The sequence below is a fragment of the Caloenas nicobarica genome, chromosome 2 (assembly GCF_036013445.1).
Source record: "Caloenas nicobarica isolate bCalNic1 chromosome 2, bCalNic1.hap1, whole genome shotgun sequence".
Lineage (NCBI taxonomy): Eukaryota > Metazoa > Chordata > Aves > Columbiformes > Columbidae > Caloenas > Caloenas nicobarica.
In genome coordinates, this window is record NC_088246.1 from 156,636,586 (window position 1) to 156,662,934 (window position 26,349).

The 26,349-nt window shown below is 43.4% G+C and overlaps 2 protein-coding genes across 5 annotated transcripts in view; one reads left to right on the plus strand and one right to left on the minus strand.

Annotated features, from left to right (window-relative positions):
- Positions 1-4,490: 4,490 nt before the first annotated feature.
- Positions 4,491-12,277, minus strand: TMEM71 (transmembrane protein 71). The gene is made up of 8 exons (XM_065629778.1): positions 12,265-12,277; positions 9,084-9,141; positions 7,834-8,046; positions 6,882-7,051; positions 5,908-6,087; positions 5,306-5,381; positions 4,751-4,800; positions 4,491-4,567 (listed from the first exon to the last, which is right to left on the minus strand). The coding sequence occupies exons 1-8, from the start codon at positions 12,275-12,277 to the stop codon at positions 4,491-4,493; spliced, it is 837 nt and encodes a 278-aa protein (XP_065485850.1).
- Positions 12,278-25,046: 12,769 nt separating this feature from the next.
- Positions 25,047-26,349, plus strand: part of PHF20L1 (PHD finger protein 20 like 1) — a 58,810-nt gene continuing 57,507 nt past the window's right edge. For 3 of the 4 annotated variants that reach the window (XM_065627697.1, XM_065627696.1, XM_065627699.1), the window contains exons 1-2: positions 25,060-25,139; positions 26,202-26,307. In XM_065627697.1, coding sequence (XP_065483769.1) covers positions 26,225-26,307 — 83 coding nt within the window. In that variant the 5' untranslated portion in view covers positions 25,060-25,139; positions 26,202-26,224. Of the gene's footprint in view, positions 25,140-26,201; positions 26,308-26,349 lie in introns of all 4 variants that reach the window. The other variant, XM_065627698.1, reaches the window with a different exon arrangement.

A 26,349-nucleotide genomic window follows, 5' to 3' on the forward strand; every position in this document is an offset into this window, starting at 1 on the left:
ATTGCAGTCTTAGACTTTTCTCTCAGTATAGGATCTCATTTCACAGATTATTCTTCCAGGAGATTATTTAAACACTGAGGATTTTTATAATCCTTTAGTTTTAAAAGTGCATTTAGTAAAGGACCTGTTACAAGTAGCAATAAAGTAAGTAACAAAATATGTATACATATTACGCAATGATATTTACTCTTAGTGGTCTCCTAAAGCTAAAGTAAATAAAGAAACAGAATTCTTTAACACCAAACAAAATTACTCAAGTGTATCAACCAGAAGAAAATACAAGGATGAGTATTATAACTACTATAATAGTTACAGAATACATCAGTTTTATGAAGAAGAATATTCTATTGTCGCCATTTCTTCAAACTATAAAACATGGTCTTGTTATATCAGATGGTCTGTCTTCATAAAAGGTCCATTTAATGTACCAGGCAAAAGTAAACGACTATGCAAAATTGGTAATTTAGATGAAGTGTCTCGCCTTGAGCTCTTAATGCTGGGCTATTGATATTTATTTTCAAAATATAACCAGCATATACTTACACTTTGAAAGAGAAATGTACATTTTACTTAAATTTTAAGTACCATTTTCCTCAGTGCATCGGGTTTTTTTGCATTTTTGATGCTAAAAATACAGCTATAACCTGCTCGAGTTCGGCTTAGACACGGACAGGCAATGGTGGTTTAGTTCCGTCAACTCTTTCTTCCACCAGAACTTTACATTCATGTGCTTTTGCTGCAGAGTTTTCAACCCCTGCCCCAACACCCACCAGCCTGATCGGACCCTCGGCAGCCCCAGCCCTTCCCCAGGCAAAATTTCATGTCTAATTTACCAGCTGCGGCTGCGCTGGCATCGCCTTTAGCCCAATAAGGGATAAGTAGCATAAAAGCAGCACTAATTACAGAATGATTTGGTGGGTAACAGCATCCTTACACATTATCGTCGTTTTGTTGCACGGGCAGATGAAATCTCCAGGCTGTCATAGCTAAACTCACATACAGGGAGGTATTTTAAGAAGCAGATTTTTAGCTTAGAGTCACAAGCTGGCAGTTTTTGGTTATGTACCGGGTTTGTGTAATTCAGTGTCTGTTGTAATGAGGATCCAAGCTGAGAAGTGGGGCTCAGGGTTTCCAAAGTAAAGTTAATACCTGCAGGTCTTGTACTTCAGTATGTGAATATAGGTAATTCAGATTCATTATGGCTTGTCCACATCTTGATTCCTGCTTTTCTGAAGAGTGCTTTCCTTCCAATAATATTTATTTCCTTCTTTTTTCCTCTTTTCTTTATGTGCAGCATAAAGGCCAAAAGTGAGTACACACACATGACACACTAAAGCCTCTGAAATATTTTATCACATGTACTCAACCACTATCCAAAGCCATAATCTGTGACAGCATGTCATTACAAGAAATTAACATATAAAGTATTGGAAGATATCAACTGTTTACCATAGCTTGAAGGGGAGTTGCAACTCACTCTTTACCATCAGTTTACTATCAAAATGCTCGTAGGACCTCGTGCTTATAGCACTTCGTTGACATGGGAGACAAGAGGTACAGCATTTTGCATGACTGCTTTCAGATGCGCACCAGGAAGTATGGCCTCACCCATAGTTTGACCAGAATAAAAATAAAGCTAAAATTAATTGTATTTTGAAAGAAGACTACTAAATATTCTTTTTTTTTTTTTCCCACAATAACATGGGTATTGGTGGCCAGGAGGAGGTATCCAGTAGTCTGATGCTGAAGAGCTGAGGAAAAAATATTTGAGGAGGAGGAAAAATAAAAACTGTTAGTGATCTCATTTTAAAATATACAAAAGCAACTACTTTGGCTTTAAGTTTTAATGAAAGCCAAGAGACAAGCTTGTTTTGAACTGCTGGGTGTCCTGTCTCAGTATCCTGTGCCATCCTGTATTAGCTCACTCGTGCTGGGCAATGAGTCCCAAGCTCTCCACTCCATCCTATAGTCCCTGCTTTGGTTAATACTGGTACTGCCTTTAGAAACCAAAGTCAGTTTTAAAGCTTGGGCATTGCAGCCCTGACATAAACAGCCCCCCTGGTTTTAACAGGTGCTGTATCGAGCATCCCTCCTTGACACACTGGAGGAGGAGGAGGTATTTTTTCATAGGTTTTAGTAAGTCTGCAAAGTGATCAAATGTCTGCATACCCTTCTAAAACGGTTTGTTCTCAGGATGAACTTTCTTGACTAAACTTGACTGAAAGGTTTTCCAGGCTGTGTCTGCAGCTGTACAGGTGCCCTCAGATCTCAGAAGCTGAACTGCACTCAGCCAACAAGCTGATGAAGAAGGCTGTTTTATCCACACCATAAGGAACACAAACGCGGGCACAGCTCCACTTAGTTCCTTCTTTTCATTTTTATCTTTTCAAAGCAAAGAGATTAAGGAAATACGGGAGCCAGGACTGGGATGGCCAGTTCCAAGTACAAATAAATCGCTGCTCTTGTTTTAATGGTCCTGAGCTGCAGCAAGGCTTAGAAATGCTTGATAAACAGAAGCTGCAGACTGAGGATAAGGCTTGACTGAAAAAAAGAGAAGGGAAGAGAAGAAAAAGAGAGGAGAAGGAGAAGGAGAAGAGAAGGAGGGGAGAGGAGAGGAGAGGAGAGGAGGGGAGAGGAGAGGAGAGGAGAGGAGAGGAGAGGAGAGGAGAGGAGAGGAGGAGGAGAGAAGAATCTATAGGTGTTTTCCAAATATTCTAGGTGGATACATGTTGATGCTGCTTGACTCCTTCAGTGGAATGATACCAAGTCAGAGCAGTATGGCACCTGGCCCCACCATTCAGTTTAAACCCAGAAAAAGCAAGACTTACTTTGCCCATTACTGAAAAAACATGTTTTCTCTGGGCTGAAGCACTGCACTTGTTTAACAGCTTACACTATTTAGCAACTGTTGTCAAATGATGAAAAAATATTTCATCCAAATAAAACAAAAAAGGAGGTTTAGACAGCAAAGTGGAGTCATTCGCAGTGGAAACTGGCAAGAGTTACACAGCTAAACCTTCTTTAAATGAAAAGTCCAGGGAACCTTTCTGGGATGCTTGAACCATGTGTCTTAATACAGCTTACCCCTAAAAGTATGGAATTATTTCTAAACTTAAAAATATACTCACCAATTATTACTTCTTTCCAGTTATTTCCTGGGGGAAAAAAATAAGCATAGATTTTTGTATGTCCTGATTTAAACCATAGCTTGTTATAATCAGTATTTAGGTGGGTTCTGATTTGCCAAATCTAGTTAAGCTGTAGGACTACTTGACTGAGCAGGTAACTTCTCCCTTGGGATAAGCATAAAAGAGGTATGCTCTGTATCCCAGTGACTGAAAAGCTCTCAGAGGGATTTGTTTTCCTCTGGTGAAGAACAGCTTTGTTTATGACTCAGGGCTAAACTATTCAGGAAGTCAGAAAGGACTTTGGAGTGAGCGTTTGCAACACCCCGGGTCCTAACCTGATGGCTTTGATTTTATTGGATATAATGATATAATAACAAAGCATAACATACCATCCTTAAGTATCTGAGGTGTTGTGCTAAGCCACTCGGATGCTCAAAATCTCAGGGTATCATTGCAATATGGCTCTCCAAGCTGTGCCTTGTTTCTGACTCCTAATATCCTCAATTCAAAGGCTAAGAGGTCTGCCAGATTGTCTTGTTGCCCTTGGGATACATTGAACTCCTGAACCCTGACACAGTTTCAGAAACAAACTATCCTTTTTGAGCTTCGCTTTAACCACATAAAAATTCAGATAAGCCCAAATGTTTTTAGTTTTAGCAGCATTTTGGATTTTACACAGAAGAATTTCCTGCTGTGCGAAAAGTGAAAGAATGATAATTCATAAATCCAGCACGTACACATACACTCTGTTCAAAACTTTGAAATAAAGCAATCTGAAACAGCAACATCATCACCTTTATTCAGCTGATCAGACTGATTAAATATCAATATTTCTTTCTAAGATATTTGTCAAACTACAGTATAAGCTAAAGGCAAAGTTCTGTCCTGAACCTAATGGTGCACTGGGTTAGTGTGGCCAAGTTACAACAATTCTATCGTCCCTGGAAGACAGTGGCTAGCAGCACAGTTAGCTGGTTTTATTTTTTCAGTCAAAAATAAAAGCTTGGTTTAGTGGCCTGTGAGAGGATTTCAGTGCAAGGCTTCAAAGCACTTCTCTGGTTTCATAATAAGTTACTATCCTTGCTCCATTTCTGCATCTTCATGTTACAGCATATTAGGTTTATCTTCCTTTTCTGCTAACAAATAGGTATTATAACATTTATTGCACATTATGAAAAGGCATTTTTTTCAAAATAAATCGTTTCTACTAATACAAATCAGCATCAGGAAAAGCCAAATCCATCAATAACTTCAGACCATGCCTTCTGTCTTCTGACATGAAAACAACAGAAGGAATCTCTCCTTCCTTTCTTAATAGAAAATTTTGAAATTCTTCTGTTCATCACGTGACACTGGAGCCACTTACCAAAACTTTTTTGTTGTGAAAGATGTGTCAAGACTGAAGAAAGATGACACAGCAGCATCTTGGGAAAATAGAACTGTGAAATTTAAGTGCAAAATCCTGTAACTGATTGAAGGTTACATTCTGTCCCCATATGCCCGTATATTGTTTTTAATAGTATCAACAAGAGCCGTGGATATACATCCAAGGATGGATTTTGATCCTCAGATGTGACACAGTAAAATGTTGTGCGTTGAATATAACGGAAGTCTGTACTTACAAACTAAAATTATCAGCAACAAAGTGGCAGACAATCCTCCCAGAAAATATCTGAGAACATAACAATATCCATAAAGGTTAGAAAAATACAAGGGATGCATATTGGGTTAATAGAGGTGGAGCCTGGGTGGGAGGAGGAAAGAAGGTTCTTGCAGATGAACTCTCTGAACTCTGGTAGGTGAAACTTTGAATTTGAAACTTTAAATTGCTTAAGCTATTGAGGATAATCTCCCAGAAATAAAGACCTCAGCATTCCCAGACTGACGGAAACACCCATATTGGTCTCTTAGAAAAACATGGATCCCCTCTGATTCTTCTCAGCCTTTCAAAACCCTGTCCAAACACACTTGACAAAGTAGTTGCCATATCTGCGTACATGTTTCTTATTTTTGTTCATATCTATATAGCTCAGATATTTGCCTGCATTGACTAACATGTGAAAATATATTTTCACAGTAATATATACCTAAACTTCAAAAATGTGACCCTTAATTCACCAGCTGAAATGGATTAAGCATTAATATCAGAAACCATGAATAAAAGAAATAAATATTACCTTGTACATATTGTAATGATTAAACACATGATCAGTGCAACCACCTGAGAAAGGACATTTCTCACTGTGCTGGATTCTAAAAGAAAAATCAGGACAATAATGAGTTTTCAGGAAAGTAAAAATCCGACAGGAGGTGTTTGCAAAGACTACCTTCAGCCTGGGAGGCCAGGCTCTTCAGTTTCTTTTTAAGAGAATTTGTGATTCAAAGCAGAAACCTAATTTTCATGCTCCAGCTGTCTCTCAGGAGTCTTTTTCCCCCATGACCACAGAGACACCGTGCCCTCCATGCTCTCAGAAAACAAGCCTTTCTGAATAATTGCCCATTTCAGTTTTTGTTCCCATGCCCTTTCCTCCATTTTCCTCTTCACTCCATTTTTTTCTTTTTCCATTTATCACTAAAAGTAGGAGAGGGAAAGATGTGAGCAGGGAAGAGTGAACAAATAAATACTAATTTTAAGATTTTCTTATTTTTAAGCAATGTTTTAAAATTTATGTTGTTCAAAATAATTTCTGTTCTACAAGGGGCCATATCGACATCTTTAATGTGAGCATTTTCAGTTCACTCTAAAAATGAGCCACATCAGGATAAGAACATAACATACCTGCATTCCTCAAAGTCTCTTCATTTGCATTTATCATAAATGGAGAGCAAGATAATGAAGCACAAGATGGTTTCTCAGGCTGAAGAAACTCGTCATCTTTGGTGAGAGATGCTGCATTAGGTGCTGGAGTTTGCCTTTGTGGCACACAGCTGCTATATTCAGAAGAAAAGTCTGAATCACCTACAAAAAGTGCATATGTAACTGAGACTGCACAAAAGAAGAGCTTTGAGAATTTGTGTTAATGAATTTTGTGGGGGGAGAAAATTAATTACTTAATCACAGGGAGGTTTTCCAAATTGTTAGGGAATTGTCAGGTTCAATGTATGCAGGAGAAAATACGCAAAGACAGAACTTCACACAATGAAGTTATTGAAACAGCCAGATGAAAGCAGACAGAGACAGTTATTAATGACACCGGCATAAACATCACTGGTGATGACTTTGGATTCAAATTCAGTCTAAAAATGCCATTTTGGCACAAAGGTCTTTGTGGACTCATACTCTATTTTAACACGAGGAGCTCAATATATCACTTAATATTCTATTATTCATCTATCCTTTACCTGCAGAGAACACCTGCAATACTTACAGAGAGAGATACGCAAGACCTCACTAAATATAGATTGTAATTCAGGGACAGACTTTTTAGCAGGGCCTGTTGTGATAGGATAAGGGGTAATGGTTTTAAACTAAAGGAGAGGAGACTGAGACAAGACATAAGGAACACATTTTTTACAATGTGGGTGATGAAACACTGGTCCGGGTTGTCCAAAGAGGTGGTAGATGCCCCATCCCTGGAGACATCCCAGGCCAGGCTGGACGGGGCTCTGAGCAACCTGATCTGGGTGAAGATGTCCCTGCTCATGGCAGGGGGTTGGACTAGATGAGCTTCGAAGGTCCCTTCCAATCCAAACTATTCTATGACTCTGCGATTCTAATGTCGCTCGATTACCTGGTACCTGTTCAGGGCTTACCAATATCACTCTGACTGGCTTCTAGTTTGCTACATCCATCAGGCCAAGGATCATCTGAATGGGAGGAATCAGTACTGCTGAGGATGGTGCTGCTGAGCCATGAACTGGAGGCACCGAGGTTGAACAAGCTGGCAAGAGAGCGACAGACTTTTTTCCTTCGCCTGAATATGCTAGAGAGAAAAGACATGTCGTTGAGGAATAGAGTGAATTATTCTTGTTGAGCAGGGACAGAGCTTTGAAGTTTGCAAGACTGACATGAAAGAATCAGGTTCTAGATCTGTTCTTGACCCTGGGTATGTCACTAAGATTGACTGCTGCACACCACAATAATGTCAGGGGATGTATTAGCAGCACAACAATATATCACACTGTTGTGACACTGGGTATTGTGATACCAAATGATGCCACAGTTACTGGGCTCTGATACTGCACTGAATGGTCTCCTGCTACCCATGAGTTTCACGCTACTATATCTCATTTGCTGCAGCCCGAATCCACTGTACTTCAACGTGTTTGAACTACATTTTATATACCTTCCTAAATGGATGTTCTTCTGAAATAAAGAGAAATTTTTCCCTGAGTAAGAATTCCAGGACTTTTTATTTTTATATATATAACCATGTATATATATGCACTTTTTTCTTATTCCTTACCATGTTAATGCTTCATTGGCAAAATGAGCTGTGGCTCTTCTTTTTCTTTACTGCACACAATTCCAATCACAGCAACAACTGTGTACTGAAGAATTTTTGGGCAGTAAGATTAGACATGACTGAAAGTCAGGTTATTTCAGTCACTGCACTTTCTAAATCAATTGAGATGTTCCCAGTAAGAACCAATACTGATCTTATGCCAAGCAAAATGTAGACAGTCACACAGATAAATCCAGATGGATCTAGAGATATGGAGGCAATTGCCAACATTGAGTAAAATCCACCTATAGTTCACTTACCGAACTAAATTCTCTTTATATGTAACACTTGTCTGGGATGGTGTCAGTGTTATATTGCCCTCTTCATCTGACAGAAAACTGTCTTCTGTCAAAATGTAATAGCCATTAGAAAGCAGTCGAGGGCTGCGACGACATGTGGAAAGGGAGCCTGTCAGAGGATCTGTGGAGCAACACTCATCGGCAGGGTCATCGTCCAAAAAGGCACAAGCATAACTGAAAAGAATTGAAACTCTCTAATTTAGTGAATGTCTAGACAGTGCAAACCCATGATTTAATAATAATGAATTTACATTAGCAGCTGATGGGGGCTGGTAATGACTTGGTTTTAAAACGTGGATAATAATATTACCTCTGGATCTAGGGGGTTTCAGGCAGCACGTGTCTGCATCACACCTTCCAGAGCTTCAGGCCAGGTGGAGCATTTCAGGAGCACATGGAGCCAGCTTGAATCAAGAACTGCATGGTGTGTATCTGGGACAGTGCTCTTGGCCAGGCAGTCCTGCCAGATCCACACCTACATGGAGCTGTTACACGTGTTCCAGTATTTTGCTTCTCTGAGTTACTCTGCATGGCACAAGCCTGACTGTCTCTGAATCAGGCAGGATTTGTTTGTTTTCCGTCTAGCCATATTTGGTGAAGAGTTAAAGGTACATGACTTTTAATTCTCACAAATTGTAGAACACCATGCAGCTAGAACAACACGGGATAAAGTCTACATGTAGTGATAACTTCATCCAGTGCTGAAATATGATTGACTTTTAGATGAAATACAGCACAGAAAACTATACTATGTGATATTTAAAACAGAAGTGAGTAGTGACAGAGGTGAAAGAATCTACATGTTGTAGACTTTTTACTTAGCTCAAGTAAAATTGGATTTATGGTGAGTCCTTTCTCCTCAATACCTTTGAGTTGCAAGTGGCCATGCAGTGACATCCATGGAAAGAAATGAAGACACTGGATTGATTCAGTGGCTGACATGGGTTTCACTAGCAGGTTTAACTATCCCATATGGCATGTCACAGAGGCGTACCATGAATTCAGCGGAGGGGAAGGCAAGTGGAACAGAGATACTCCAAAACCTGGTAAGTGCAAAGCCAGTGCTTCCAATCCCCGTGATAGCACTTCTGAATTTCCACTTAAAGCAGTAATTAAAATCAGCACTGCAATTCTAAGTGGCTCAAAAAGGATTTTATGATATCTCCAACAAAATAAAAATAAAATTAAACAAGTATCATTTTCCTCAGTACCTTGGAAACATATGTTGGGAGAGGCTGCGTCGGTGTTCTCCACTAAATGCTGTTGAACCTGCAGGGCCAAAGGACAAATAAGAAAGAGTTGTTATCATATCCACTGACAGCTCAAACAGTTGACAGGTCTTCACAAGTACCTTGTGCATATACAAAAGATCACAAAAGAAGCTAGAAAAGAAAAGGAAATTAAGAGAGACACTATAGGAGATAAAACAGATGAGAATGGAGCACAGACACGGTGTTTATAGGAAACTCATCTCAACCAGGACAACATAGAATCAGCGCCAATCATAAGCAGACACTTGTATTCTGCACAGCTTACAAGCTTGAGATAAATAATTATGGACGCAAATGCAATAACTGCAGTAATTTTAATGATGTTTTCCCAGAAATCTTCATGCCAAAAATAGTCCAAGTACTGCCAACAGATACAGAATAGAATGGAAGGGCACCATTACCTCACAGGATATTTTTCAGATGAAAATTGCAGACATACCACAACAGGCGTGGGGACAGAGACACTGACAAAGATTTGACAATAATGTTGTGGCAGGAGACTAAGGAAATAGGATTTGTCTGGATTACCATGGTTCAAGTCTGCAAAGTGCTGCCACATGTTCAGCACCTGACAGAATCAACCTTACAAAATACGAGCAATGGACATCCATAGGGAGAATTTATGTTTGTTATTACATGGAAAGATAAAATATATGATCTTTCCCTATATTACCTTCCCTCTCCTGTATCTTTAGAGTATCATGCTAACAGCACTGTTAGTAAATGCCTGTCATTCACCTATGAGAGGAGGTAGGTCTAAGAGAATAATTTTGATATGTTCAGTTATGAGCTGAGACAAACCCATGAAGGTCAGTGATTCCTCTTTGGTAATCTAATTTATCCTCATTTGGAGCTCAGTTGTGAGTCACAGCCTGGCTGTGAAGAGTGACTGAGTCTTGAGACCAGTCGGGGTCACCAAAGAATGGAAGCAAAACCTTCCAGAATATTTTTTACGAATCAGTCCTATTACCCTACTCCCATGCATACTGTTTCTCTAACACTTTCAAAAAAAAAAAAACCAAAACCCAACATTTCACTTTATCATAAGAAAATTATCCTCCAATCCTGGAAAAAAACAACTTGAGGGGGAGATAACTGGAGGAAACTTGGAGACACAAAGACGTCAAGTAGCATCGGTCAGATTGCTACACAACAAGTTGTGCAAAAAATGATAGTGGTGGTGTATTTCATAGACTGACATGTTGCAGCCTTAGTTTTTCATATACAGTCAGCTTCTGAAATAATTTCTCTTATTTTGGGCAAAATCAGGATTTTTAGTTGTGCAAAAATATTATAGTAAAAAACCAAGAAATTCTTCCAAACCTTAAAAGAAAATACGAGAACTTCACCGGAGGTTTGTATGTCTGGATATAAACTAAAACCTGCAAAATCCCCAATCTTATTAGTGAAACAAAATCCCCTCCAAACCAGATTTTTTTAAATCAAAAGCTCTGATGAATGTGCACAAATTATTTGCTCCTGGTGTTGATGCAACGTGTGATATTCCAAACACCTTGAAAAGAATTGTTTCATACACCCTGGGATAACAGGCAATATAGATTATATGTAACAGAGTTTTAAAAGAAACAGAAGTATCTTTTATTTTGTTTGAAAATTAGGATGTGTAAGATAGCATCATCAATATATATAATATTATGTTATAACATATCCTCACTTAGAAAAAAGTGATTTATTCTAGAGTAAATTTGTTCGGAAAGGAATGCAAAAGTATACCTCAGCATCAATTATACCTTCTACAACACTTTAATAATCTGAGAGTGAAACTTTCCAGCAACTAAAACCCATAACGCTGCTGTATTGCAAGTGATTTTCTCAGTTAGGATAATATAGAGTAGCAACCACTAAAAAATATTAACTTTTAAGAATAGTAGTTTACACATGGATAGTGTTTTCATTAGAAAGTGTTGACACATACTGACAAAGTGGCAGAACAAACCACAGTCCTTCCGTCACTAATTTGAATTGTCTGATAAATTTGCAAAGTATGTCTGTGCAGGACTCCTGTTTATCTGCCACCCTTCACAGAAGTAAAATTTAAGGTAAAAGAGAGTATACATATGCATTTTAATAGAAAGTGAGAAATATACACATGCAAACATATTACTGGGGAGGCGATGACTTTCTCTCTTTTGAAGAACAGTTAATAAGCAGTTGTAATTTGCTTCTAAACTATTTTAACTAATGATAATATCCAGCTTCTGTAAACAGTCACAAGACAGACTTTCCCATGGATTGTTTTGCTACCCTTGATCATGAAATTTTTTGTCTTCTACATTAATGAAGAGGGTTCCTGAAAATCATAATTCAATCAATGCTGCAGAAAACATGGAAACATCATGTTGTAGACAATGCTGCACAGTGTTCTGCTTTCATTTAATATCCAGTTCCATTTCTGGGCTATAAATAGCATGAGAAGCTATACTAACAATACAAGCTAGCCAAAACAAAGCATCTCAACCACTACTGTATGATGAAGCAGTAATATTATATATATAATCCACAAAATGAGCATCAGTACAGAACTTCTAATCCGTGACATGAGAAAAGGCCGACAGCTTTAAGAAATCTCACTAAAAGTGAACCTGAGGTGAACGTAGCAATATTTTATGCCATGAATTCAAATAAAAGTTTAAGGCAACAACCTCCATTGATTTCCAAAAGCCTGTGCCATAATAGAAACAGGTCACTGTCCAAAACAGTCAGTTTTAATCACCTTTCCCTCCGAAAATAAAATTAGTCTTTAAGCCAATGATGCACTCAATTGGTAGCCAGCAATCCCCTGTCCATGATTACATTGTAAATTTTTACATTAGTATGTACTGAGATACAGTGCTAACTATTAAAATAGCTGAAGCCCAGGCAACGAGTTTTAGTCTATTGTACCTATCAAACACAAGTGTCTACAACGACAGTTTTATCTGTTTGCATGTATCAGTCATTTCTGAAGAGCTGTCTAGTCTGTTCTCCCTGCAGGTAATGATAACAACTTTCCCAAAAATACAAAACTTCCTGAAGAGCACTAGAGAAACGAATCCAAAGCTTTGTTAGCCCTCAGCTGACAAATATATTAAGAGATAAACACGTGTAAAATCTTCCAAACCTGGAAAAGCCATTTCGCTATTAACACATGCATGTAAAAAAGTTTCTCATCATCAACAGGAGAGCCTCTGAGAGGTGGAGGGTGCTCCTCCTGCAGATGTGGAGATCTCCTCTGCAGATGTGGAGATCTCTGCAGATGTGGAAATCTCTGTGATGTGGCGGGTGCTCCTTCTGCAGCTGCCTGGCAGAGATCAGCCCCTGGCTCCTCGGACAGGCCGGGCTCTGAAATCCCGTTTCCTTTTGAAAACAGGCGGTGCAATCAGCGGCACAGATGCGGAATGAGGTCACGCTTCCTGTAAAGTAGCCTCATATCAGAAGCATTCGTTTTTGAAGAGCAAACCAACGATTAAGATTAGCCCAGTTAACGCTCTTGCAGGCTGTTGCGAAAGAGAAAATACAGTACAAATAACATTTCGCTCCAATTGTGATATGGAGAACAAAGGCAGAACCTCTTCTCAGAAAGAAAAGTGACACAGATTTTTGTTTCAGCTTTACTTTTTCTACCTCACTCAGAAAACTTTAAAGTGGTATATCCAAATCACTCCATTTGGTGAAATACTTGTGAGTCTGACGGGCTTTGATGTTGGAAAATGATCCAGCTACCAAAAAATCCGTGTATACTAACAAGATATTTTGCAAAAGCACTATTATACAGAAGATGCATTTGGTGAGAGTTCAGAGTTGTTTAAATTTCACAGTCAAAACCGTTATTTCAGGTATATATTGTGCAATGTTAAGACAAATTCCTTTGAAAGGAGAAAGGAATACAGCCATTTACAAACATATGAATCGATCCACTCTATATGTTTCATACTATGTAAGGTATCAATTCCTCGTATCCTAAAGTACACAAAAATAAAGCTAAATCCAAGTAAGAGATATGGAGCCTGAATGAGAAGTCCTGGCAATCAAAATTATTTGGCTGCAGAACTAGTGCACACAAAAGTAATATAAATCAGCTTCTTGACACTGCAGAATTACACAACCTTAGGGAGTAAAACTTCATGTCCAGACAAATAAAGTATGTTAGTAGGTATCTCTCCTGATGTCTCTGTATACCACTAAAAAAAAGAAAGCATAAATCTAGTAAAATATGATTCATTTGATTTAATAATATTGTTTTTCCCTTGGAGAAGAAAGAATACTTCCACTGATAACAAAGGAATGTAAAATTCTCACCACACAGAAAAGGAAACAAAAATAGGAATTAGGCAATTAGGATGTTACAAAAGAGCTCCTGTTTGGGAGCTAAACTAAAATGAACACTTTTAGGTCCTTTTGCTCAAACGTGAAAATGCAGGGCCATGTTTGTTCTTCACACCACTTCACATCTTTTAATTTAGTGGAATTATGCCAATGAGGAAATTTAGTCCAACACTATTTCCATGGACACACGGGCTCCATCAGAGTAGGATTTCCCAGGCCAACCTGTCTCTCTGCAGGTAATGGACGTAAATCCCCAATGGTCTTTAAAACTAGGTCATCTACTGAAGAATTTCTATACATAAATTGATTTACAGCAGCAGTTACCTCTTGGGAGTATTTTTGGTTTATTTTCTCAAAAGGAAGCAGTTAATTCTGAGCTCTGGCTGCTTTTTTGAAGGACATGAGCTTTCCATGTTAGTCTATATAGTTAAAATATATTGTGTCTATATCATATAGAGACTTAGAGATGTTTTCTTTTTTTAATCACTGACATTCAGATCTGAAACTCACTGTTCCACAAGATTTTGATGCATAAATTTTGTGCATTAGGGAATATTTTATAAGTAGGTGCTAGAGTATAGTTTATATGCACACACAAAGGTTTATAGATAACATTTTTTGTTACTTGTTGCTCCTCAAACTGCACACCCCACCCCAGACCCCCGTCTCAATCATCAGATTTCAAACTCTAGGAAATGAATACATCGAGCTTGCTGTGCAGTAGTGTTGTGCCTGTTGCATACAGTACAAGTTCAACCCACAAAAGGAAGGAAATGAGAAGTTACAACAAGAAATACCACAGATCTTTCCACTCTTTTCCCAGCCTTACTCTACTTTCGACACTACAAATAAAGGGGAAAGCATATTGCTGGTGGAAAATGTTGTGCTGGGTCTGTCAGTCCAGGAGAGGTGGGGCTGGGGCAGCTCCCTGCCTGAGGTAACATAAGATAACAGATAACAAAGATGGGCATGTCTAGACAAAGGCTAGACATGAGGAAGACATTTTTTACAATGAGGGTGGTGAAACACTGGCCCAGATTTCCCAGAGAGGTGGTGGATGCCCCATCCCTGGAGACATTCAAGGCCAGGCTGGTTGGGGCTCTGAGCAACCTGATCTGGGTGAAGATGTCCCTGCTCATTGCAGGGAAGTTGGACTGGATGAGCTTTGAAGATCCGTTCCGACACAAACTATTCTCTGCTTCTATAATTCTACATACAAAGCACTCACACAGACAGCACCAATGGCCTCAGCCTTCTCACCTCTCTGAATGAACAGGATAGAGGTCCATAGTGAGAATATACAGATAAATCAACATCTGTCCATGCTGGATCCCTCCAGCAGCTGGGTTCAGACACTCCATCTGCCCAGTAGCTGCCCCTAGATCCCAGTCTCCCCAGTTCCTGGCACATGGACATTTGAGCCCTGAGGGTCACAGCCCCACTCCAGTTGCTGGTGCAGACCATCACACACACAGGTGCAGCTGGTCAGGATTCCCCTGGACCTCAGCAGCCCACTCTTATGGCATCACCCTTAGGGATGTAATGGCCGTAATGTGTCCCATGTCCCCAGGCAGCAACCTCCTCAGTCCCAAAGGTGCTCTGGTGTTAACTCATGTGGGTGGTTTTCATGCCTGGACACGGTGTCTGAGGCTCCTCTGGGACAGCGCTGGGACAGGGCCAGACAGGCTGTCCCTTCCTCTGAGTCCTTATTTCAGGTTCCCACCTGCCTTTGTGACCCTGTGCTCCTCTGGGCTGGTGCAGAAGGGTCTTTGATGGGCTGATGGCTCCTGGGATGGGCCTGGAAGCAGTTGGAGTATTATTTGGGCTCTCCTTCCTGCTATTGTCTCTCTGTGCTCCTCTGTGTGCAGATTAGCGTTTAGCACATATTATATCATAAATCTGCCATCTCAGCAACTCACTGCAACTCAATGCAGTCACTGTTCTGCTAAACACACCATTTTCAGAAAGGGTATTTTGCCTGGTAGAGTGAATTGAGTGGCCGTGGTGGAGGGAGTAGAGTGCTTATTGATCAAATGTGATTGAGAGCATTTGGACACTTCTGTAACTCTGTTCGAACCTCCTGGAAAGCTCACAGCCTTTAGATTTTCCATCAACTTCAGTGGCCATCAAATCAAGCCATTTGTCCCATATCACACCTCTTTGCTCATGCTGTTTATATAGCACTCAACAAGTCAAAAATATTCAGAGATATCTGAAAATTAATTGAAAAATTGACTATACCAGGTAGGACAGTATAGGGACATCGATCACTCTCGGCTCTAAAAGGTACAAAAAGGCACGTCCAAACCCAGCACAATGTGGCCAGCCTAGGAAGACCCCGTAAGATGTGGTGAAGACTCAACTGTCCACATTCCTGCTTTTCTGTGTCAGTGCAGGCAATGCTGGACAGACCACCTGCACAGCAGCATCTTGGTGGCTGGAAGCTGCACAGGCCACCTAGATACACACAGCTTTAGGGTACCACCCAGGTGCCCTATCTAGACAGATACAATCTGAATCTTTCCCTGGGAGTTTCCTTGCTACATTATGAGTCCCAAAATGGAAATTAATGTTCCTCTGGAGGTGGTGATGTGCTGCTGATGAGTCTACCTGAGACCCCGGATGGTTCCTGTGACAGTCCCGATGTGATCTGCATGGACCAATGGTGGAGGGTCTTGTACTGATGTGCAGTGAAGGCTTTTGGCCAACATGATTCTAAAGGATCATGCTATGCTTTATATACACTGAAAATCTATAGTTGAGAAAGTATTGGTGCTGCTGGTTCCTGAGACAACAGCACTGGAAAAATACTGAAGATACTGATGTCATGGTCATTTCTGTAATAAATCATACTGATTGATCCAAAAGATGCGTAGATGAGGCTCTTAGGGACGCAGTTTACAGGTGGAGTTGGCAGTTCTAGGTTAACAGCTGAACTCCATGATCTTTAAGGTATTTTCTAACCAAAACAATTCTATGATTCTCTAAATATACAGTATGTAATTTCAGGACTGTATAAATGTAGGAGAAGTTGTATCTATACAGTCCCGGAAATTACATTCGGCCCTTTGAAGGCAACCGCGAGGCTGGTGTGGCCCCCGGAGAAAATGAGTTTGACACCCCTGCCCTAAATTAAGACAAATAACAATTGTCAGCGATACTCTAATAACGTTCTTTAAAATGCTTGTCTTCTGTGATGTTGTACACAGCACCCTCATCAGTTGTTTCTCTATCTGTATGTAAATAAGCACTGCAGTTTAACAGTGACTGAGTTCCTTTCTGCCTGTATGCCAGGATTTAAGCATATTCTAAATTTGTGAAGCTTATACTGAGAGTCCGCAGGCCTTTCTGGAACTGTTTGCAATTTCTCCAGCTATGCCTGTGCCATACTTAACTTGTCACATTTCCAGCTGGATTCAAACTGATGTCCTGGACTAATTCAACTGCTATGGAGAGGAAAATGCCCAGCCAGCCTTGGTACCAGTGTTTTTATAGGTTGGATGCTATCCAGCACTGCACAAAGGTCAAGGATTTGAATGTGGCCTACAAGGCAATTGAGAACAGAGACCAGAACACTGATAGCTTTCCAGGAACTTGTCCATGTGATGCCAGCACAGACCCAATGGCCAAGTATCAAGAAACGAGTGACTCCCCCCATAAACAAATGCTTTGCGAGCATTTTACAGGCAGGGTTGGACACTAAGGGCTAATCTCTTAATCAACAACCATCTTTCAGCCCCTGAGGACACCCCAGTTTTCAGAGGATCACAAAGGAGACAGGAAAATATCATATTAGTTTTACAAAGTGATTAGCATTGCCTGCTGGCAGATGTCATGTATGTTTTTTCATTCTCACTGCTGGACTCCACCACGTTGGATAGATGTGAGTTTTGGAGATCTGTTTTCCTTCAGTCCAAGTTGCTGATTCTCTCTACACATTCATACTGGCAATCTGACTGCAAAACTGTCCTTGCTAGACCGCCTGTTTTGCAGTGATTTGCCTTTTAGTCTCTCTTTCCTCTTACAGTACTCCCCAATGTCATTACAACTGCAATAAGCATCCTGCTGCTGAGTGCTCAAATGGTGACATCAACACAGTCGTTGTCGTCTTGGCAGGACATTCCTTCTGTCCCTTTCCCTTACCCACCCGGAGGTCAGCTCTCAAAAATGGCAGGCTGTGAAAAACTTATGGCTGGGAAACATTTGTGAGTCAAGTGCTCTGTTGATGCACCATAAATTATATGCTGAATTTCAATCTCATAGGGAAATAATCTAGGAAATCCATGCGCAATTAAAGCAGGTATTAGCACAGCTTTTGTTCAGTACTGTTCTCATCCAGGCTTTAAAAAAAAAAACTTCAGTAAAATATTTACTGATGTGTTCCAATCTGCAGACCCCCTCTAAAACCAAAACACAATACAAGACATATGGCTGCAATATGTAAGGCAGAGGAAAGCAACACATTGCATAGCACTGTTCCGAGGGTAACGCACAATTAAATCTCAGGAGGTCTAACACTCACTGCAAAACAATATTCATAGCACAGCGAATGCTGAGTATGTCCCCAAGAAATATCAAATGGATACACTGAAAGTGGTTTAACGGGGCTGTAACATGGCACAGCAAAGCTGCCTTCATCCAGAACGGGTCACTGCTCCATTCCAGCCACACAGAGCATCAGGCGGTACCACTCTGGTAAGCAGTAACTTCACCTGATTTCCTTCAACCTCCACCAACAGCCAGCATTCACTCTTTCTTCTCTTTCTTTTCATGGATTTTGGACTCTTTCACTAACATTGGAGCTACCTGTATAAATGCAAATGTTGTTACTCGCCTGGCCTTAGCAGGTCTCACTCTTTAGCATCCTCATCTTGCCATACTTCACTCTCACAATACTGCTAGAAGGGAACCTGGCTCCTGGTTTGTATGTTCATGTCACCTCTCCAGTGTGCAGTGAAATATAGTGCTGTGGTTGTCAGCAAACAGCCAGCCCTCCAAGAGAAACCATTTATTGAGTTAAAGGCATTCTGCAAAGAACCAGACAGCAATTGAGTAAAAAAAGTCCAGCTTCAGTGTCTTTTAAAAGCAGAAAAGACTGGAGCTGGTGTCCCAAACCCATGGCGGGTGACTATTTCAGTTGGTGTCCACGGCAATTGGTGTTTTCCACTTGCTTTTCCCATAGAAGGCCACATGCTACAAAACTCTGTCACCTCGGGATATTTCCCAGGAATCAGGAAAATTTAGGGCTTTAAAAGGAAAAGTGTTTGGTGAGATAGTGGAAATCTTCACAAATGAAAGGAAGAATTTCTGGAGGGGAGGGAGTTTCTGGGATGAAAGAAAAAGAAGGGCAGAGAAACCGAAGAGGAGGACATAGTAACTGAGGCCAGACAGGGTGTTGAAATGGACCAAGGAAGTGGCAGGAAAGGACAGATGATGACAGAGCAGAGCCAGGCTGTGACCAAACCACCTACACATTTGGGCAGAGCAGGGCAGAGGTGCTGCTGTGGATTTGCTGGGCTGAGGCTGTGCAGGCTGCTTTTAAATACAAGCACCAGCAGTCACTTTAAATATGTCTTCCCACTATAATATGGGTAAAAACAAAGACGAGGTTTTATTTCATTGACTGTCACCTCATGATAGCAATATCTGACACTTAAAGTACTTTTATGGACTAATCCAATCGCCCACAAGTAAAAATAAATGGCAAAATAAACAAACTGATGTCTGGGTCTCTCACCATAATATCTTTTTTCGCAGGTGCTTGATCATTCTCCCGGATCTTTCCTGAACCATTCCAGTTTTTGGATGGCTTTTCTGAACAGTAAGTTATTTTAATAGCAACATACTGGTGCCAAGTGCAGAGATAATGTCACCTCTCTACTCCTACTCAGTCTTTCCATGTGCATGTGCTTTGCAAAGACTGCATCAGTCTTTTCAGCATCAACAGCACACCATGAGCTCATGCTCAGCTGATTATGAAATCTTCTCTTCCACCTCCAAGTCTTCATGAGTCACTGACTGGCAAGATAAAATCTCCTATCCAGTTTGTTTTCCAATTTATGGTCTGTAAAATAGTCACAAAGCTAAAGACATGCTTCATGACAAGACTAAACACCAAATTTTCTGAGGGGCAGAAGGAATGAAACCTCCTTTCCTGCATCTCTCTGCCTTGTGATGTTCTGGTGTCTGAAGTAGAGTAGGCACTGAGCCTTTCTAGCATGGAGTGGTCAACGCAGTTTCTCTTCCCCACCCAGTTGAGCATTTTAACAAAACAGGTTGGGATAATGTGATGAGACTTCTATCTCTCTGTCAAGCCTAAAGTCAGATATAAGTTTTACAAGTGGAGACAGGGAAAAGGGAAGATAGACATTCAACACAGCCATGTAAGCCCTGTTTTCATAGGAGATGTGACTAAATATCGGATATGTTTTTGTGCTAAAAGAATAAGAAAAGGTCTTGGCCAAAGTTGCCCCTCACTGGCTTTATGGTAGAATATAGTAGGTGAAATGGGGTCTTGGGCCATGGGCAGGGTGCGGGAGGCAGCAGGGTAGGCAGGTCAGGGCGAGTAAGGGCTGTGGGTGCCCTCAGGGGTACAGCAGGACAGGGGTGGACATGCCTGAAATGGCAGCAAAGACATAGGGACACTGGCTGGCGCTCCTCGATTTCCTGTTTTCTGATAACAGCACAATGAAACAGCACTGCAGAGAAGGACCTGGGAGTTCTGGTCAACAACAGGTTGACCAAGAGTCAGCAATGTGCCCTTGTGGCCAAGAAGGCCAACAGAATCCTGGGGTGCATTAAGAAGAGTGTGACAAGTAGGTCAAGGGAGGTTGTTCCTCCCCCTCTACTCTGCCCTGGTGAGGCCGCATCTGGAGATCTGCATGCAGTTCTGGGCTCCCCAGTTTAAGAAGGACAAGGAATTACTGGAGGGATTTCAGCAACGGGCTACGAAGATGATGAGGGGCCTGGAGCATCTTTCTTATGAGGGGAGACTGAGAGAGCTGGGTCTGTTCAGCCTGGAGAAGAGAAGGCTGAGAGGGGATCTCATCAATGTTTATAAATATCTCAAGGGTGGATGCCAAGAGGATGAGACCAGACTCCTTTCAGTGGTGCCCAACAATAGGATGAGGGGCAACGGGCACAGACTGAAGCATAGAAGATTCCATCTGAATATGAGGAGAAATTTCTCTACTTTGAGGGTGCCAGAGCACTGGAACAGGCTGCCCAGAGAGGTTGTGGAGTCTCCTTCTCTGGAGACATTCAAAACCCGTCTGGACACATTCCTATGCCATCTACTCTGGGTGAACCTGCTTTAGCAGGTGGGTTGGACTAGATGATCTCCAGAGGTCCCTTCCAAACCCAACCATTCTGTGATTCTGTGAAATGTTGCCCCATGCTACTGGACCACAAGCAGACTTCTGCTGTTCTGAAGGTGGAGCGGTAGTAGTCACACATGGCACCCTGTGTTGGAGTGTCCCTTTCTCTTGAGACCTCATTTTGGGTTCCCACCTGCCATTGTGTCCCTGTGCTTCTCTGGCCTTGAGGAAATGGATCTTTGATGGGCTGGTGGCTCCTGGGATGGGCCTGGGAGCAACAGGGGCAGGGGGTTATTTGTCCTCCCCCTCCTGCCGTTGTCTCTCTGTGCTCCTTTGGGGGTGTGCAGATGAGCTTTTAGCCCATATTATCAAACACCTGGCTTTTGCTTCACCTATGCAGTCTGCGTCAGCTCTGCCTCCCTCTACTGAGGTGATGCCCAAGGTGCCACACGCTGCTCTGAGCCTTTCTCATACCACAGCATGACCCAGAGAGCCTTTAGCAGTCAACAGAGCATGACCCAACCACCCATATGTGCCCTGCCCCATCCCTGCTATCTCTTTTATCTTTCCTCCATCTCCCTCTCCTTGGACAGAAGCACCTTCACTTTTATAACAACATCCTGACGCTGCATGTTCATTGCCACTCGCAGAGGTCTCATTGCCAACGCAACAACCCTCACCATCCTGCAACAAACCCTCTAAACAAAAGCCTGCATCAAAACAACTCTCAAGGTAGCAAGAGCTGGAGAATTCAAATGAATGCAATGGCAACTTTTTACTAATGAGAGAAAAAAAGTTTTTTTTCTTTTTTCATTTTTTTGGTTTGTTTTGGTTGGTTTGTTTGCTTGTTTTTGTTTGGTTTTTCTTCAAGCCTCCTTCGTCCTTCAGTCTCTCCTGCTTGCCACCATTACCCAGAAAATGGGAACAGGGAAAAATCAAAGAAGAAATAAAAAAATCCTACAGCAAATACTCTAAAATATCCCATTGCACAGTCTCCCTATAAAGACCCTTCAAGTGGGAGGCAGCCTGGCAGGGACTAACCGAAGCAGATGGGTTGACCTCAGACAGCAGTCGAACACCCACACAGCCACTTGCTCACTCCCCCCGCAGTGGGATGGGGAGAAATAGGAATAGGAAGAAAAAAAGTGAGATTGTTTGTAGATCCAGATAAGGATAGTTTAATAAGTGAAGGAAAGGAAAAAAAAGGACCCTAAACCAAACACCCCAACCCAAAACCCCTAAGCAATGCAAAGGCAATCATGTACCTCCTCCAACCAGCAGACAAAAGCACCATCATTCTTTTGCCTCTGCCCCAGGTTTTATTGCTAAAATTGATGTTGTATGGCATAGAATACCCCTTTGGCCAATTTGGGTCAACTGTACTGGCTGTGTCCCCTCCCAGACTCTTGCTCACCCCCAGTCTACTCGCCGGGGGGCAGAGTGGAAAAACAAAGCAAGCCTTGATGCTGTGCAAGCACTGTTCAGCAAGAGCCAACACACTGGTGTGTTATCAACAACACTGTTTCAGCCACAAATCCAAAACATGGCACCATACAGACGGCTATGAAGGAAGTTAACTCCATCCCAGCCAGACTCACTACAATCCCCACCCCTTGTTCCAAACCACTCGTACGATACTCCAGTCCCACACTCTCCAGTACATCTCCACCAATCATCACCTCTTTCCTTCTCCTTTGACATACACACAGACATCATTCCCTGAGTCTGTGGAACATCCCTCAAATGTTCATAGAAGTCTAATCAATTAATTTGGTCCATGACTTGCACTCCACACAGCAGCTTTCCACATCCAATGGTTTTGCACAACACAACAAGACCCACTGGTAAACAGAGTGTATCGCCTTTCACTTTCTGCTAATTTATGATATTCTTGGGCCTGAGCCACCTCCTCAGATGATGGTCTGAAACCTCTGCCTCTCGGCGAAACTGTCATCTCTTCCAGAACATGTGGGCTGTTGGGGTTCCTTATTTGAGCTTGTTGTGTCATCAATGGTACCCACTCACTCCACGCAGCATCAGCTGCATGAGGTGTTGGGAGGACCCTTCCTATGAACATCTGGTGCAGCACAGGCAGCTCAGACCTTTGATACGCCCAGCTCCAGAACCTCAGACTTTGACCTCGGTTGTCTCCAGGTGTTTTCTGCCACAGGCTACAGGTGAGGCCATGCTCTCCAGCTATGTTGTAGACCATGTGTTTTGCAGCTGGTCCTGTCTGGATGGGCTCAGGGGCTACCACAGAAACTACCTCCTGTCTGTCCTGCTGCTCTTTAGGGCCACACTTGAAAAAGGTCCTTTTTCGGGTCATGCAATGGAGAGGACTCACAAGCTGACTGTGACCCAGACTCCGCAGTCTCCAGAAACCTAGAAAAGCTTGCATCTCTCTTTTGTTAGCTGGTGGAAACTTGACTGTTACCTTACTGATCACATCCACGGGGATGTGATGATGCTGACTGTGCTGTTACAACAAGGTTGGAAACACCTCTCCTGGTAGAGAAGAGGAGGGAGGTCTCCATGAGACAGTTCCCACAGTACAGGAACAGCAGCAATGCAGGGGCCAAATGACAGACTTGGCTCAAGGCCAGTGTTTTATCATAGGTCTCCCAGGCAAAGCAAAACACTGTGATAAGCAGCACGGCAATCACCAAAAACTAGCAGCAGCCTTTAAGAAGCCCTGGAATTTAATGTGCAGCAAGAAAGGGAGCGAATAAGTCAACATCAGGAACAGCAGCAGCAAGTAGCAGCTAAACAGCTGCAATGGCTACAAATCCAGCCCAGTGCACTCTGACTGGGTCCTGTCGTTAAGTGTTGCCCCAGGCTGGGTGCTAAAGGGCCAGCAGTGGGTTGGCCCCACCAGCCACCCAGCGCCCACCCTGCTGCTTGCTCACCCCCTGCTCTCAGTGGGATGGGGGAGAAACTGGGAAGAATAAAATTGTGAAAGTCCCTGGGGGAACACAAAGCTCGTTTCATGGTAAAGGAGGGAGGGAAACACAGACTACATTTCCCTCAGTATAGGAAAGACATGGACCTATTGGAGAAGGTCCAGAGGAGGCCACAAAAATGATCAGAGGGATGGAACAGCTCTGCTGTGAGGACAGGCTGAGAGAGCTGGGGTGGTTCAGCCTGGAGAAGAGAAGCTGAGAGGGGATCTCAACAATGTTATAGATACCTCAAGGGTGGGTGTCAAGAGGATGGGACCAGACTCCTTTCAATGGTGCCCAATGACGGGATGAGGGGCAACGGGCACAGACTGAAGCACAGGAGGTTCCACCTGAATATGAGGAGAAACTTCTTTCCTTTGAGGTGCCAGAGCCCTGGAACAGGCTGCCCAGAGAGGCTGTGGAGTCTCCTTCTCTGGAGACATTCAAACCCACCTGGACACATTCCTGTGTGATCTGCTCTGGTGAACCTGCTTTAGCAGGTGGGTTGGACTGGATGATCTCCAGAGGTCCCTTCCGACCCCAACCATTCTGTGATTTTGTGATAAGAAAGGCCTGTTGCAACAGGACAAGGGGTAGTGGTTTTAAACTAAAGGAGGGGAGATTCAGGCTGGACATGAGGAAGAAATTTTTTACAATGAGGGTGGTGAAACACTGGCCCAGGTTGCCCAGAGAGGTGGTGGATGCCCCATCCCTGGAGACATCCCAGGCCAGGCTGGACGGGGCTCTGAGCAACCTGATCTGGGTGAAGATGTCCCTGCTCACGGCAGGGGAGCTGGACTAGCTGACCTTTGACTGTCCCTTCCAACCCACACTGTTCAATGTGACGCGATGGGTGTCCGGCCGCGGGCTGTGGCCACCTCACTGCTCAGCTCGGTGGCCGCCCCCGCCCGTTTCCCTCCCTCCTCCGTTTTCGCGGCAGAGTCTGCCGGTGTGTGACGGCGGCAGGACAACCCGTGACGTTGTGCCAGCACCGCTCAGCGACAGCGTCACCACCACGGCGTCACCACCACGGCGTCACCACCACGGCGTCACCCGCCGCCCCGACAGCCCCGGGCAGGGGCTGGCTGGCCGGCGCTGTCAATCATCCCATCCCCGCCCCCTCGCCGCGCATGCGCGCAGCCGCCTCTCTTTGTGTCTGTCTCTCTTTCCCCCCCCCGCCACCACACCCGCGTCACGCGGCGGCGGCTCCGCAGTCACGTGCCGGGGGCGGTGTCATGGCGGCGCTGGGCCGCGCCTGGCGGGCGCGTCGCGGGCTGGTGACGCGGCGGCGGGGCGCGGGGAGGAGGAGGAGGATGGGGACGGGGACGGGGCTGTGAGAGCGGCCGCCGCGCCGGACCCTCCGCGCCGGGGCTGCGGGCCGCCACCGGGCCCCGCCGCTGCCTTGCGAGTCGGAGGTAGGCGGTAAGGAGCGCGGGGAGGGCAGGGCGGGCTGCCCCGGGCGATGGCCCCTCCGGGCAGGCCCGGCGCGGGGCTCCGCCGCCCCCCTCACAGCGCCCGGGCCCGGCGGGGCGGCGCCCGCGGGCCTCCCTGCGCCGGGCCTTGCTCTGTCGGGCCGCGGCCACTCGCGTCCTCCCTCGGGCCTGCGGGAACGCTCAGCCCCCGGGGGCCGTGCGGCGCTCCGGGCCCGGCTGGGCAGGACCCTTTGTGTGCTCAGGGGCGGCCACCGCCTCCCAGGCGGCTGCCCCGGATCGCGCTGCCGGCGCTGGCAGGGGACCCCCGCTTAAAAACTGGGGTCCGGCTGCCGCTCCGCTCGCCGTCCGGAGCGGGGAGGCTGCGGCCCCACCGGCGAACCGCTCCGTGCTTCGGTAGCACAGCGAAAAGTCACGGTGATAGCGGCAGTAAGCGGACAGAAGAGTGATTTTTTTTTTTTAAACAGTGCCTGAATTGCCAGAAACAAAACAATTAAGAGGCACTTGCGAATGGAACTTGGTGCTATGGATGGGTGCACAGAAAAACAAAAAAAGCCATTTTCATCCTATCTTTGTTTTTGCTAATTTCATCCAGCTTGCTCTTTAAGCTGTGTTTATGTTTCAGTTTCCATTCTTGGTAAGGTAAGTTTTTCTTGGTTTTGACCTTTTTCCCCGCTAAAGGAGAGAACACAGATTGACTCTGGGCAACTTTTATACTCCAAAAGGTTGTCAAGGAAATACAGGGCGGTACAGTTCCACAGATGAGCACCACATTTTTTTATTATTATTATTTTTTGACTTAAGGTTGATGATTGGTTGTTTTTTTTTGGGAAGCAGAAGAAATCTGACTAAAAATACATTATTTTTCTATTTTTTAGCAGCTTATTTGGGCCTTGGCTGTACTTCTGTAAACTAACTAGTTGATGTGGAATTTCTGTCCTGACTTTCCATTTTTTTCTACTCTCTGGAATATATTTGCTGCCAGTGACAAGTTTTAGACAACGCTATGTGTTTTAACTTGACTTTCTTTTTTCTTTCCTTCCACAGGTAGTGATAAAGAAAATATCAAGATGAGCAAAAAGCCTCCAAATCGTCCTGGAATCACTTTTGAGATTGGTGCTCGTTTGGAGGCACTGGACTATTTACAAAAATGGTATGGAAGAGATTGTGCAATATTTGCTAAGAGTAAAAATAT